This window comes from Perca flavescens, chromosome 9 (assembly GCF_004354835.1).
Source record: "Perca flavescens isolate YP-PL-M2 chromosome 9, PFLA_1.0, whole genome shotgun sequence".
Classification (NCBI taxonomy): Eukaryota; Metazoa; Chordata; class Actinopteri; order Perciformes; family Percidae; genus Perca; species Perca flavescens.
The window spans coordinates 19237451-19252135 of NC_041339.1; the positions used below are offsets into that span (position 1 = coordinate 19237451).

General features: G+C 41.7%; 1 protein-coding gene across 2 annotated transcripts in view; it reads left to right on the forward strand.

Annotated features, from left to right (window-relative positions):
* Window positions 1-14645, forward strand: part of fbn3 (fibrillin 3) — a 76600-nt gene extending 61955 nt beyond the window's left edge. For both annotated transcript variants that reach the window (XM_028586802.1, XM_028586803.1), the window contains exons 37-65: window positions 291-452; window positions 609-677; window positions 863-988; window positions 1142-1267; window positions 1420-1569; window positions 1680-1751; window positions 1851-1976; window positions 2748-2873; window positions 4470-4595; window positions 4740-4856; window positions 5632-5760; window positions 5881-6000; window positions 6185-6310; window positions 6457-6609; window positions 6723-6788; window positions 6892-7017; window positions 7369-7488; window positions 7586-7708; window positions 7970-8101; window positions 8232-8357; window positions 8493-8699; window positions 8892-9017; window positions 9155-9277; window positions 9559-9675; window positions 9803-9931; window positions 10128-10247; window positions 10923-11154; window positions 11361-11523; window positions 11678-14645. In XM_028586802.1, the coding sequence (XP_028442603.1) occupies window positions 291-452; window positions 609-677; window positions 863-988; window positions 1142-1267; window positions 1420-1569; window positions 1680-1751; window positions 1851-1976; window positions 2748-2873; window positions 4470-4595; window positions 4740-4856; window positions 5632-5760; window positions 5881-6000; window positions 6185-6310; window positions 6457-6609; window positions 6723-6788; window positions 6892-7017; window positions 7369-7488; window positions 7586-7708; window positions 7970-8101; window positions 8232-8357; window positions 8493-8699; window positions 8892-9017; window positions 9155-9277; window positions 9559-9675; window positions 9803-9931; window positions 10128-10247; window positions 10923-11154; window positions 11361-11523; window positions 11678-12055 (4016 nt within the window). In that variant the 3' untranslated portion in view covers window positions 12056-14645. The remainder of the gene's footprint in view (window positions 1-290; window positions 453-608; window positions 678-862; window positions 989-1141; window positions 1268-1419; window positions 1570-1679; window positions 1752-1850; window positions 1977-2747; window positions 2874-4469; window positions 4596-4739; window positions 4857-5631; window positions 5761-5880; window positions 6001-6184; window positions 6311-6456; window positions 6610-6722; window positions 6789-6891; window positions 7018-7368; window positions 7489-7585; window positions 7709-7969; window positions 8102-8231; window positions 8358-8492; window positions 8700-8891; window positions 9018-9154; window positions 9278-9558; window positions 9676-9802; window positions 9932-10127; window positions 10248-10922; window positions 11155-11360; window positions 11524-11677) is intronic.
* Window positions 14646-14685: the final 40 nt, after the last annotated feature.

Sequence of the window (14685 nt, forward strand, 5' to 3'; positions counted from 1 at the left end):
TGGCAGATTGAAATAAGACAATCTCTTTTAAAATTAGCAGGTTTTAATGAAGGAGATTGAGCTTGATTTATTTATTTTTTAAATATGAGAACTCAGTGACAAGATGCTGCATCCTATCCCAAAATTTGACCAGTGAAGACAGATGACAAATCAAATTTGAGTTAAAAAATAAAAATAAAAATGTAATTAAACCACACTTTATTTCATTTGGACACTCACACATTGTAACTTGCTGTTACATGGAAGTGAAGACTCCCATTTATTGATAAGCAAAAATGTGTCTTTCTTAGATACACGTGTTGGCAATTGCTTCCTGGACATCCTTGCACGTGGTGATGGAGGAATCTCCTGTAGTGCAGAGATCGGTGTGGGTGTGACCCGGGCTTCCTGTTGCTGCTCTGAGGGTGGAGCCTGGGGAAACCCCTGTGAACTGTGCCCTGCCCCCAACTCCAGTATGTATTACAGGACTGATCGATTACCAATAATATTTACTGCAAAATGCACATCATAGTTACTCAGATTTGTTGGTCAATTTATGTCTTAGCAAAAGTTATTTATTATTTGCTTTTTTTACACTAACTTGCAGTGTGTCTCTGTCTTGTCTGTAGCGGAATATAAGACTCTTTGTCCGGGAGGAGAGGGATTCAGACCCAACCCCATCACTGTTATCCTGGAAGGTAAACCATCCAGCTTTCTCTGTTTTCCAGTCTATTGAATTAACAACAGAAACCACAGCTAGCACCGGTGTAGCAGAAAAACTCTAAACTTTGGCTTCTATTTCAGAATTTAAAAAATGCAATTTAACATCAAATCAATACATGGGTGACATCTATCGGATCTAACAGTTTTAATTCTTTTCTAGATATCGATGAGTGCCAGGAGCTGCCAGGTCTCTGCCAGGGTGGAAACTGTGTTAACACCTTTGGTAGTTTCCAGTGTGAGTGTCCAGGAGGCTACTATCTCAATGAGGAGACTCGCATCTGTGAGGGTAAGAACTGAAAGAGAAATAACACTGAATGAGGTAATTGACTGGAAAATATGTTTAGCCCTCTATTTATATTATGTAAATCACCTATGAAGGGAAAATGAACACCCTGCTCTCACCTCATATTTTGATCTGTCATTACATCTTTGCGTACAGATATCGATGAGTGCACAACCCACATTGGGATCTGTGGACCTGGTACCTGCTACAACACTTTGGGCAACTACACCTGTGTATGTCCACCTGAGTACATGCAGGTCAATGGAGGAAACAACTGCATGGGTGAGTGGGAGAGACCTCTCTTGGACCTACAAGAAAATATTTACTCTCTCATGCAAATAAACGTATTCAAAGTTTGAAAAGTTGCAAACATTTCCAAATGCCGGCTTTTCAGCTTTTGGAATTAAAGGACTGTCTTCCTCTTTGTAATGCAGACATGAGGAAGAGTGTGTGTTATCGCAACTTTAACGACACGTGTGAGAACGAGCTGTCCTTCAACATGACCAAGAAGATGTGCTGCTGTGCCTACAACGTGGGAAAAGCCTGGAACAAGCCGTGTGAGGCCTGTCCAACTCCTGCTACCAGTGAGTGACAATAAATACACTAAAACATACTCTGAAACAACTGTTGAAACATCGCTATATGAGCACATGTTATCACTGCCGCTGAGTGTCTCCTGTCCTGTCTGTTCCAGCTGAGTACCAGTTACTGTGTGGTAACCAGGCTCCTGGCTTCATCATCGACATCCACACTGGCAAGCCAATCGGTAAGGTCATCACAAGGTCAAAGCCGGCACAGTGCAGTTGGTAGTAAGTGGTGCTGTTACAAATTACATAATAACATTCTGTGGTATTGTTTTGTACAGATATTGATGAGTGCAGGGAGATCCCTGGTATCTGTGCCAATGGAGTGTGTATCAATCAGATCGGGAGCTTCCGCTGTGAATGTCCAATGGGCTTCAGCTACAACAACATACTGCTCATTTGTGAAGGTAAAACTCACTTATATATATATATATATATATATATATATATGTTATATATAGATATATATATAGATATGTTTTCTTCTGTTTTTCTAACTGTGTCTGTTGCAAGAGAAGATAATGGTAATCACATCTACCTATTATAAGACAATGCGCACAGGGTGGTGTTACATTTCTTGCTCTTTTGCTATTTTTTGTTTCCTTTTTTCCACACACACACACACACACACACACACACACACACACACACACACACACACACACACACACACACACACACACACACACACACACACACACACACACTTATACCTCCCCATACTGTACCTCCTCTCCTCTTTCATCCTGCTGCTGAATCATTGCATGCTTATGCATTATACAGTATTAAGGATATACTTACTGCTGGCACAAAAACGTACCTCCATTTCAGCACTAAATCACACCAACACACCCATACAGTCTCACACACACACACACACACACACACACACACACACACACACACACACACACACACACACACACACAGGATGAGAGGCAGTCCACTCAGCACATGAGTTATGCCCTTGTAAAGACAAGTATAGTGGCTCTGAATAAGAGCACCTGGCTGGACCTTCAATCATCCAGAACCTGCCAGCGACTGAACCTTACCAGAGCCAAACTGGATCCGCTGTGTTTTCTCTCCTGCTGTCCAAAAGCCGACTGCCTGCTTTGACCAGACAGTTATGGAGCCTGTGATTGATGTCTACTGTTTCTTTTTTTCTTCCCCCTGCATAGATATTGATGAGTGTAACAGCGGGGACAACCTGTGCCAACGCAACGCCAACTGTATCAACATTCCAGGCAGCTACCGCTGCGAGTGCTCGCCAGGCTTCAAACTGTCCCCCAGCGGGGCCTGTGTGGGTGAGTCCAGCCTGTCTGACAGGCCTTATTGGGGTTTCCCATCTTAAAATAGCAGGAAGGTGGAATGATTGTGTTGGTGATGTGAGGAAAATGTTAAACATGGACATTTCTTGTTGAGGGAAGATTATTGTAATTTGCATTTACGGGACAGTGGAGAATCTGCTGAGGTATGTTACAGTTTTTTTCGATTGCTAAACGACAGTGGGCACAACTGGAGTCACATGTGCAAAACTCTAACTACAGTCTGCACAGCAGCAATTCATGTGGACCAAACTGTAGCGAACTACAGTTTTTTTTTCATTGCTTGAACACAGTTTTCAAAACTCTACACACTTATCCCACAACGTGCACAACACTGTAGATTTACAGCACTTTGTTCAAATGCTAACACACTGCTGTCAAAACTGTTAACCACACATTCAAAACAGAATAGATTTCAGTCTGGTGCCTATCAAACACTGCTGATTGCAGTTTTAGCTGAAAGCCTAAGTAGGTGTCTTATTTTAGACTAGTTAGTGAACATATACGGTATTTATACAGAGAAAGCTCAGAAAAACTTTTTTTGTATACAAACACCAAATAAGAATGAAACAATTATACACTGTACTGTTTGAGAGAAACAGGTAAAAGAGCAAAGATACCAATATGTCCAGGTAAGATGTCTGATGTTATGTACACAGCTATAAAAAAAAAAGTGAAAAACACTATATCTTTACAACAGTAAAACTGTGTTCTTACTGTTTTTCAGAAAGTAATGGCGGTGAAAGCAATAGAAACACCACATTCATTTGTATTTAGAGATGATGCAGACATCCAATGTGATGAAGAAAACTTGCCACATGATGCTGGAGCAGGCAGGATTAGTCACACTATTCTTTGGTACTGTTACGTATGTACCTTTAGTATTTTTCCCCAGTAATTCCATAAATTACTAGAGACAAATATTTTATTGAAGAAAACCGCTGATTTTCATTCCTTCTTTTTTACCTTATGTAAAAATTGGTATGCTATACAATCTATATTTTTTACTTAAATAAACTTAATAAAAGTTTGTAATTTCTGTATTGGTGTTTGATGCTAGTGTTTTTACCCTCAGTGTGTTCTGAGTGACAGTGTGTGTTATCTCAGTGAGGCTTGTGCATAGTGTTTGGCTGCACTGGGCCTGTTTTGCAGGTGATGTGAACTGTTTAGCTCAGGTGACTAGTGCAGACTGTAGTTTGAGTTTTGCACATGTGACTCCAGTTGTGCTCACTGTCGTTTAGCAATTGGAAAAAAATGTAATTTACACCAGCCTTTGACTAAACACAACACCAGTTTTTCCCAGGTGGGGTTTTATTCTGTCATAAACAAATACACATAAAACATGTGTCCAAATATTCACAAAACCAAGAAAGGAGAAAACCAAAACAATGGACAGAAGTTAAATCCAGCATGGGAACTGGATCTGCAGAAACAAATTAAACAAAACAAACTATAAAGCATACAACACAAACATGGCATGGTCTGTATATAAAATGGGATTCATACATATAAAGTGCTTGTTAGTTGCGGCCCTTGATAATACGTTAATATTTTTCATTTCTGTTTTGTTTTCAGACCGTAATGAGTGCCAGGAGATTCCTAATGTGTGCAGCCATGGAGAGTGTATTGACACGCAGGGAAGCTATCGCTGTCTCTGCCACAATGGCTTCAAGGCTACAGCTGACCAGACCATGTGCATGGGTAAGAAGCACAATCTTAAACTATAATATACACTATATAATTTATGAACACTGTGTTGCATGTAATCCTGCAGAGTAATTGAATACCATATACCGAATACTGTCTAACCCACTTTAAATGTTGTTCCTTCTGTGTGTATCTTAGACATCGATGAGTGTGACAGACAGCCATGTGGTAACGGTACCTGTAAAAACACAGTGGGATCCTACAACTGCCTTTGCTTCCCTGGCTTCGAGCTAACACACAACAACGACTGCATGGGTACTGATCACTTACTGTTCTGCTTATTTCATACATTTTTTCATTTTCTGATCATTTACTAGTATACGATGGTCAGCAGCGGTTAGTGGTTTCTCTTAAAGGTCAAAGTCTTGACACAGGTTTAGATTAGGGCTGGGCAATATATCGATATTATATCGATATCGATATATGAGGCTAGATATCGTCTTAAATTTCGGATATTGTAATATAGTAATATGACACGTGTTGTCTTTTCCTGGTTTTAAAGGCTGCATTGTAATTCATCATTACTGTAGTAAAGTGATGTAGTTTTCTGAACTTACCAGACTGTTCTAGCTGTTCTATAACTTGCCTTTAGTTATTATATCCACATTGCTGATGATTATTTATCAAAAATCTCATTGTGTAAATATTTTTGAAAGCACCAATAGTCAACCCTACAATACCACCACAATATCGATATCGAGGTATTTAGTCAAAAATATTCTGATATTTGATTTTCTGCATATCTCCCAGCTCTAGTTTAGATATCATATTGTTGAAGATTACATTGATAAAGTCCAACAAAAACATGCTGCCCTTTTCTGTAGCGGTATTACATAACATCATCTGATGTTGCTGTGTTTTGACTTTTCTTGCGCAACAAAGAAAACTATACACAAGCCAGTTTTTTCAGAAGCTCTTGATGCCAGGAAAAACATACTTTTTTTTCTGTCTGTTTCCTGTTTGTCGATGGATATCCAAAATCACAGGAATGTTTATAAGAGTCCTAATCCTCTCAATGTTGACCTTACAGACATAGACGAGTGCAGTGCCCTTCAGGGCCAAGTGTGCAGGAACGGACAATGTATCAATGGACTCGGTTCCTTCCAATGTCTTTGCCATGAGGGTTATGAGAATACTCCGGATGGGAAAAACTGTGTCGGTAAGTCGGTGATTAAATATACAAGAAAAGTAAGAGCATGGTGGCATTTAAAGATTCCGTACAGTACAGTTTACACAGACATAAACACACATCTGATTTGTACATTGTCCCATTTTTCAGATATCAATGAGTGTGTGAGTCTGCCTGGCACTTGCTCTCCGGGAACTTGTCAGAATCTGGATGGATCGTTCAGATGTATCTGCCCGCCTGGCTATGAGGTGCAGAATGACCAGTGCATAGGTAAGGCACAAACTTACACACATACAGTACATACAGGGATAGACACACTTCACTACAGACTAAATGCTCCACACATACTGAGGGCAACCGAGCCATCTGCTCTTCACACACATTCACAAATGCACCCCCACCGTCTTCTCACCTGCCTCCCTCCTCCCTGTTCTCTTTTACGCTTCTTTTCCAGATATCAACGAGTGTGAGGTGGAGCCCAACATCTGCCAGTTTGGCACCTGCACCAACACCCCCGGCAGCTTCCAGTGCACCTGCCAGCCGGGCTTCGTACTCTCTGACAACAAACGCCGCTGCTACGGTGAGAGAAGCTGTTAGTTAACAACTTGAATGAATGTGGTAATCTGATATATTTTATCTCGCTTTACAAATGTGGTGGAGGAGGTTTTTGTCTTTGTGTCCCATGAATAACAGACCAATTACTGTCCATCTTTTTTCTTATGGCAGATACCAGAGAGAGCTTCTGTTTCACCAAATTTGAGGCAGGCAAATGCTCCATCCCCAAAGCTTTGAACACCACTAAGGCCAAGTGCTGCTGCAGCAAGATGCCTGGAGAGGGCTGGGGACTTCCCTGTGAGCTGTGCCCACGAGAGAGCGAGGGTGTGTAACACAGACACACACGCATACACCACAGAACTTTTATGAAAACATCACATGGCCACAGACATTTGTAAAATAATGAAGCTGACCTTTTTCTTTTGGTGCATCTCCAGCTGCTTTCGACAGTCTGTGTCCCTTTGGCCACGGAGCGCTACCTGGGCCGGGCGATGCTCGTGAAGGTCAGTACTACAACGTAGATCGATTTTTTTCTTTATTTAGTGGCCAAGTGTGGAGGTCTTGCATATGTTTAAAAACATGTTCATTTCCTTGTGCTCACTTTAGATATGAATGAGTGTCTGGATAACCCAGGCATCTGCCAGAACGGTATCTGCATCAACACAGATGGTTCATTCCGCTGTGAATGCCCCTTCGGATACAACCTGGATTACACAGGAGTCAACTGTATTGGTGAGATGGTTTCTGAAATTAAAATTAACACTCTAAAACGTTGGAATCATAAAAGAAGTATTTAGAAGAATATTTTGAGTATTTATACTGAAACAGCCGCAATTAAGCAGACAAAGAAAAATCAATCAGCAGGACTTCTTTTAAGGAACTTTTAATGCCATGTCACAGAATATCTCACCAGTATTATCGCCCAGGTGTGATGTGAGGCTTTTTCCTGCATTACAGCCTGATCTATTTTTGGACTAACATTTTATCTGCTAATGAGGGCTTTTAAAGTCTCAGGTACAGTATAAAATCTTCATTGGTTTTAATTGCCACATCTATCTATACCCCGCTCTCTGTCTTCTCCAGACACCGACGAGTGCTCTATAGGAAACCCATGTGGAAATGGAACCTGCACCAATGTGGTGGGAGGTTTTGAGTGTTCGTGCCAGGAGGGCTTCGAACCCGGACCCATGATGACCTGTGAAGGTCAGTCACTTATACAGTAACACTCACAATTGACAAAGGTACTTTTAAAAAATAATTATGGTAAATTAAACAAACCCGTCTCTCTTCTTGACTCCAGACATCAACGAGTGCTCCCAGAATCCTCTGCTGTGTGCCTTCCGGTGTGTAAACACCTTTGGTTCCTATGAGTGTATGTGTCCTGCTGGCTACGTGCTGCGAGATGACCAACGCATGTGCAGAGGTGAGAGGGCGCAGCAGATTTCCTTTTTGTAAAGTGTCACTTTTATCTGCTTGATTCCTGTCATCTCTGATTTCACTCCTTTTCTGTGTGCTGGTAGCCTGACAAGCCAGACCCACATCTGCAAATAACACCCGCTAGGGTGCATCTAGATTTCTAGGCTAGTGGGCTGTGGTACACCACTGAAAACAGGAAATGACAGTTCTCATTTTAGCCCGCTGTTGTAGTTTTACCTGTTGGCCATCTCTCATTGTCCCTCACCAGACCAGGACGAGTGCTCTGAGGGTCTGGATGACTGTGACTCCAAGGGTATGACCTGTAAGAACCTGATTGGCACCTTCATGTGTATCTGCCCTCCTGGCATGCAGCACAGACCCGATGGAGAGGGATGTATGGGTGAGTACAAACATTTTAGCCAATGTGAGAGGTTCTCCTCAGTCCTCACCCAATATCTGGTGTTTTTACTGGATTCATCTGCCTCTTCGCTCTCTTCATCCTCCCGTCCTTTTGCTCTGTACGCTGGCAGACCTGAACGAGTGCCGCAGCAAACCTGGCATCTGTAAGAACGGACGCTGCGTCAACAAAGTAGGAAGCTACCGCTGCGAGTGCAATGACGGCTTTGAGTCAAGCTCCACTGGAACTGAATGTATTGGTAAGATCACTACTGCTGTAGTCACACGCTGTGGGGGTGATAACTGAAAGTGTGCATATACTCTTGTTTTAAATTCAATTGAAGTTTAGCAACCAAAAGATAATTTTTTTCTTCGATCCCTTATCCCAAACACAGACAACCGAAAGGGCTACTGTTACACAGAGGTTCTGCAGACGATGTGCCAGCAGTCATCCACCAACAGGAACAGTGTGACAAAGTCTGAGTGCTGCTGCAACATAGGCCGAGGCTGGGGCTCACAGTGTGAGCTCTGCCCGCTGCCTGGCACTGTACAGTACAAGAAGATGTGCCCACTTGGACCTGGCTACACCACAGACGGAAGAGGTGAGACGCGCACAGTAACACTACCGATTGATTTTATGAAGTAAAATAAACAAAACCTTCAATGCAGCTTCAAGAAAGAAAGCTCACGCTGTCATAAATAAGCTTAAAGAGACTCTGTGTTGAATTATGTGTTTGGCAGAGTGAGAACCGGTCTAATTCAGGTCACTTTCTAAAATGTCTCTGTACTTTCAGACATCAATGAGTGCCAGGTGATGCCAGATCTGTGTCGGAACGGTCAGTGCATCAACACCATCGGATCCTTCCGCTGCCACTGTAATGTGGGCTACAAAACCGACTTCACAGCAACCTCCTGTGTTGGTATGGCTGATTTCTGTCAGGCTAATACTCTCTCTCTCTCTCTTGTTATTAGTCAGTTTGGTTTCAAAGGCATTTGTTTTTTTTATAGATACTAAATATTGAATTTAAGCAATTTTTTCCCTGTCTGCATATTCCAGATATGGATGAGTGCACTCTGTCTCCGAAGCCCTGTAACTTCCTGTGTAAAAACACAGAGGGCAGCTACCTCTGCTCCTGCCCCAGAGGATACAGCCTGCAGCCAGATGGAAAGACTTGCAAAGGTAGGTGGACTCTTGATTTGTGTTTGTTGGTTATTTCATAGCTTCATAAAAGCCATTATATGCTATTTAATGATCTTTTTGATAGTTAACCATATTAGTAGTATTGTTGCTCTCAACATATCAGCAGTCTGGGGGCTGTTTGTTATTATTATTATTATTATTGTGTGTTACAAATGAAAAATTGCTCTCATATAATTTTCATGAACAAGCTTTATAGCTTTGAGACTTCTATGTAATTTGGTTTTGATGGACGTTAAGTGCTTTTTTTCTTTCCCTCTAAGATCTGGATGAATGTTCGACCAAGCAGCATAACTGCCAGTTCCTTTGTGTCAACACCATCGGAGGCTTCACCTGCAAGTGTCCTCCCGGCTTCACACAGCACCAGACAGCCTGCATCGGTGAGTACAAGACAGAAAGAGATCAGTGTTACCCTGCACCGAAAACGAGTTTTGTCTTTAGAAAGAACATAAAAAACAAAACGTGCATCTTTACTTCAAATGAAATTGGTTTCTTCTCTCTTTGCAGACAACAATGAGTGTTCCGCTCAGAACAGTGCATGCGGTTCCCGGGCCTCATGTGTCAACACGCCTGGTAGTTTCAACTGTGAATGCTCTAAAGGTTTCTCTTTGGACAGCACAGGCATCGAGTGTGACGGTGAGCAGACACAGAAACCTTTACATTTAGTTTCATATAGTTTGGAGAGGAAGGTCTCTCATGCAGGTTCCTTTTCAGTTCCAAAATCATGGGAACATTTGGTTCTGCTAAAGTGTTTGTGATCAAAGGTGGCAGAAAATAGTGGTTGCCTTGCTGAAAACAAGAAATGTAAAGTCTTTATTTTCATTTTCCTCAGATGTGGATGAGTGTGGCAGTAACCACCGCTGTCAGCACGGCTGTCAGAACATGATGGGTGGTTTCCGCTGCGGCTGTCCTCAGGGCTACGTGCAGCACTACCAGTGGAACCAGTGTGTGGGTAAGTTACACTGACTCAGTCTGTGAGTCTGTTAACAGCAAAGGCACCAGAACACATTAGTATAGAGGATTACTTAGGAATTAATTATGGTTAAAGTATTTTAAGGCTTAATATAAGATTGCAAAAATATGTTCATCTATGGTTGAATTTTATATAAAAATCCCTGATTCACGTAAGGACAGAATTCAAACAACCTTTGCGATCATGTTCCTCCTTAAAATATTAGTGTTAAGATATTGAGGAAAATTCCTTGTCATTTTGAAATAATTTAACAACAACGATGAAAATAACAATGATCACAATCATTAGAATAATACACATTGTATTGATTGATCTGATTTTATTTTACACTAAAATAGCTCTCTATGCTGGTTCTTGATCATATTGTGTTGGTATATAACAATTTTCAATAATTTCTCAAAAATAAATTGATAATCCTCTGAAGTGATGTGCATAACGACATGGAACAGGACTGAATTATACTATAGCATTTGTTTGAAAGCACTCTTTAAATTTTGATGTAAGAATTGTCTATAAAGGTGACGATATAGGCACATCATTATCACATCCTCATCAACGTGCAAAAGAAATGTTACTTGGCATGTACTGCATCATGTCCTAACACACTCGCCTCCTCATTTTCGGTCTCTGCACTTTTGTCTCTTTCCTCCGCAGATGAAAACGAGTGTCATGCAGCAACAGTGTGTGGCTCTGCCTCCTGCTACAACACACTGGGCAGCTTCAAGTGTGTGTGTCCCTCCGGCTTTGACTTTGAGCAGGGCGCTGGTGGCTGCCAAGATGTGAATGAATGTAGCACGGGCAGCAACCCCTGTATCTACGGCTGCTCCAATACCGACGGAGGTTACCTGTGTGGCTGTCCTGGAGGTTTCTACAGAGCCGGACAGGGGTGAGGGGACGCAAATTAAAAATATTAATTTAAGCAACTGGTATTAGAAAAGTAGTGTCTTTTTTGGAGAAATTCCTGGTGGCAACATCTCACCATAGGAAAACATTCAACCATGTTTCATGTGCTGGGAGTTTTGCCCATGAATTTGAAATGAATTTCCTTCCCTCTTACTCAACATACTAACCTCTCTTGTTGTTTCCATCCAGTCACTGTATGACAGGCTCAGGTTTCCCAGGCCAGTTTGTGGAGGGTGATGATGACGATGACAGTCTGTCTCCTGAGGCCTGCTACGAGTGTAAGATCAACGGAGGAGGAGGAGGAAAGAAGGGACGACACAAACGCAATGCTGATGAAAATGGGCTCAACCAGGTACGTGTTTTGACAAACTGCTTCTCAATGCTTGTCTCATTGGGTCACTTTTGAGAATTCAAGCATGTTCTGATGTATGAAGATGATCTGATTGTGTGATGTTTCTGCTTCCTCATGTTTCATCTCTTTCCTTCTGTCCTTGTCCACGCCATAGGAACCGGCAGTGAGTATGGCCAGCATAGACACCCAGTCCTCCATCCCCATGAACCTTTCTCTGTCCTCGTTGCTCAACAAGGAGCCTCTACTCGAGCTTTTGCCTGCCCTGCAGCCCCTGGAGCACCACGTACGCTATGTCATCACCCATGGCAATGCTAATGAACACTTCCGCCTTCTGGAACGACGCGATGGAAAGAGTGTGCTCCGGCTTGGCAAGAGGCCGCCTCCAGCGGGATCCTATCGACTAGAGATCGCCAGCCTGCGGCTGTTTGGGCCCCGAAGACTCCACCAGCTGGAGGAGCAGCACGACACTGACTACCTACAAGGGGAAATAGGAGACGCTCTGCGCATCAAGCTCCTCATCCACCTGCACTGAGCTCTGAGTGCGCTTACAATCCGGTCCTGGACTGATTCCTAAAGCCTTTGAGTTCTAACCTTCCCTTTTATCAAATAACTCCTCCCTTCCAGCTCCCCCCTGCAGGACCACCCCCACCCCAACAGGGGTAATCAAGGGCTATGAAAGACTGAGTCAATCAGCCCAACTCTACCACCACTTTGTTACTGTTTATGTTATTATATGTTCATCTTGTGTGTGTGTTTTTTTTTTTTTACCCTGACTACACTTCTTCTTGCACCCCCCCACTTGTACCCGACCCAGCACTCCTTCTCCACTGAGAGGGCCAGTGGAGAAGATGGCAGAGAGGTGCCCTGGTGCTTGGACCATAGGCCCCTAATAAAGACAAAATGGCAGACAGATGGTTCACAAGTCCATGAAGCACTTTTGTTGATAAGCAACACAAGAAACTAAACAGAAACAGAAATTAAGTGCTGAGAGTAGCCAAAACTGTCTTAATGTAACATGTGTGGTAGTATAAAAACCAATCAATTAAAAGGATCTAAAGTGATGTCTTTTTGCTTAGTGTTACCAAGAAGTGATATTACAGCTAAATATTAGGGGTTGTGTGCCGTCTTGGTGGTCCAAGGACTCTCTCACCTCTCTGTGATCTTGGTAAAAATCACAACACTGGGGAACAAGGTTTGTCACGTCTGCCCCTCTCAGTATTGTAGCGTGTCATTTAATGTATTTGTGCTGTTAAAAAAATGTTAACACGAAGGACTGCAACATTTACACAGCATTTCAGGTTCTTTAGTCCACAGCGGTATGTTTAATAGCTGGATGACAACCAATTTTCAGACGAGAAAAAACAGCAAGCTGTGTTCTTCTCTGATGTAACTGACTTATTTCCTACCTGCGAGCAGCGGCATGCAGGGATTAGCGTGTTAGCGTGTGTGTGCTGTCATGTTTGGTTACCTCAGTACTTTATGGACACCATGCTGTGATGCTGACTTTGAAACAAAAGAGGGTGCTAGTGTCGCTCAGCATCCATCACAAGCAGGGATCACAAACAGCTAGTAGCTGGTAGACTTAAAAGAAGATAGATCAGGTCACATTTTTATTTATCCTTGACTTCGGGTGCACCGATTTTGGACCTGAGAGCCATCTTTTTTTTAAAAGTCTTTTACCCTTAACGGCTGTCATAGGCTTGTAGCTTCTCCTGGTTCTGCATTTTTCAAACAAACCCTGAAACATAAATGCTTCAGGAGAACAGAGATGTAGCTGACAGCCGGTGTTGGGAGGCTGAACTTGACTATAAGCTGGCTTTATCTGACTTCTTTGACTTTACCGTGAGCTTGATGTCTGAGGTCTGAGCCTCATTTACAACACAAAGAGACACACAGCTGACTACAGTCTCAATGGTACATGACATGTTAACCTAAGCTGTAACTAAAGGTAGTGCTTTACAGCGTAAGGGCACGCACAGGTGAACACGAAACCTCACAAAAAAAAAAAAATATCCATCAGGTCATCTTTCATTTCTCATGATTAATTTTTCTCTCAAAGAGAAAAAAGGTGCTAGATAAAACCATCTCGTACGCTGTACAAAGAAAGTGCAGTCTTGAATCTGGATTGCATTTACTTTTCTTTTGCTAGGATTTTATTGTGTCTGTGTTTGTCTGTCTTTTGTATAGTCTCAGTGCTGAAAAACTTATCAAACTTGCTTCTTGAAAATTAAATTGTATATTTTTAAGTGGAATGTAGATGGGTTCTTTTTAAATGTCAGGGCTGCCGAATCAAATACTCACAGTAAACCCCAAATTGAATGCCTTTAAGTGCTGTTCACATTGTCTTGTTGAGAAAAAAAAGAAGCAAAACCAACAAAAATGTATTTGCTGATCACTGACTTTTGACGTTTTGTTCACCAGTCAAACCAGACATCATCAAAAATAAATCAAAACATATCAGACTTAGAGATAATTAACATTCCCATCAACTTGTATCTCATACAAGCTTACACTGTCTGTACAATGCCATATGGATCAATGACCATCTCCAGCTAGGATCTATGGTGCTTATCTTTTTCTCTTAACAGTCAAGGTTGCTGCACTCTCCCATAGCCTACGCAATGTTTATAATACATAACCATTTTTCTAAGCTGGGAACCTTTGTATACTTTGTATCTTTATTGTCAGTTTGTAATTTTTCCTTTATTTGCCACTATGTTTAAAAAAGGCAGTGTTGTGTGTGCTTACTGTATCTCAGCTTCAGTGTCAAACTTGAAACAATACTTTCATCATCATCGGCTTACATTAAAATATGTGCTTTATACTTTATATGAAATATTCACCATAAACCTGACACTCTTGTTGATGCCCAAGTCCAGCCGAAAACTGAAATGACAATCATCTAGTCACACCACATTTACTAGGCTGGCGATCAATAAATCAATCAGCCTTCATGAAACATCTTTTATTATCCTGAATGATCATCATTTTTGTGCAAAGACAAAAACCAAAGATTTATAACATCAAATGGCAGTCTGTAAAATTAGAGTGATTCACATAATATTGTAAACTTTTGTCCAGTGACATTAACAGCAATAAAGTATTGTGGGTTATATTTTTAAGTCCTGTGTCCTGAGTTATTATTTTCTCTTGTGTGTAAAT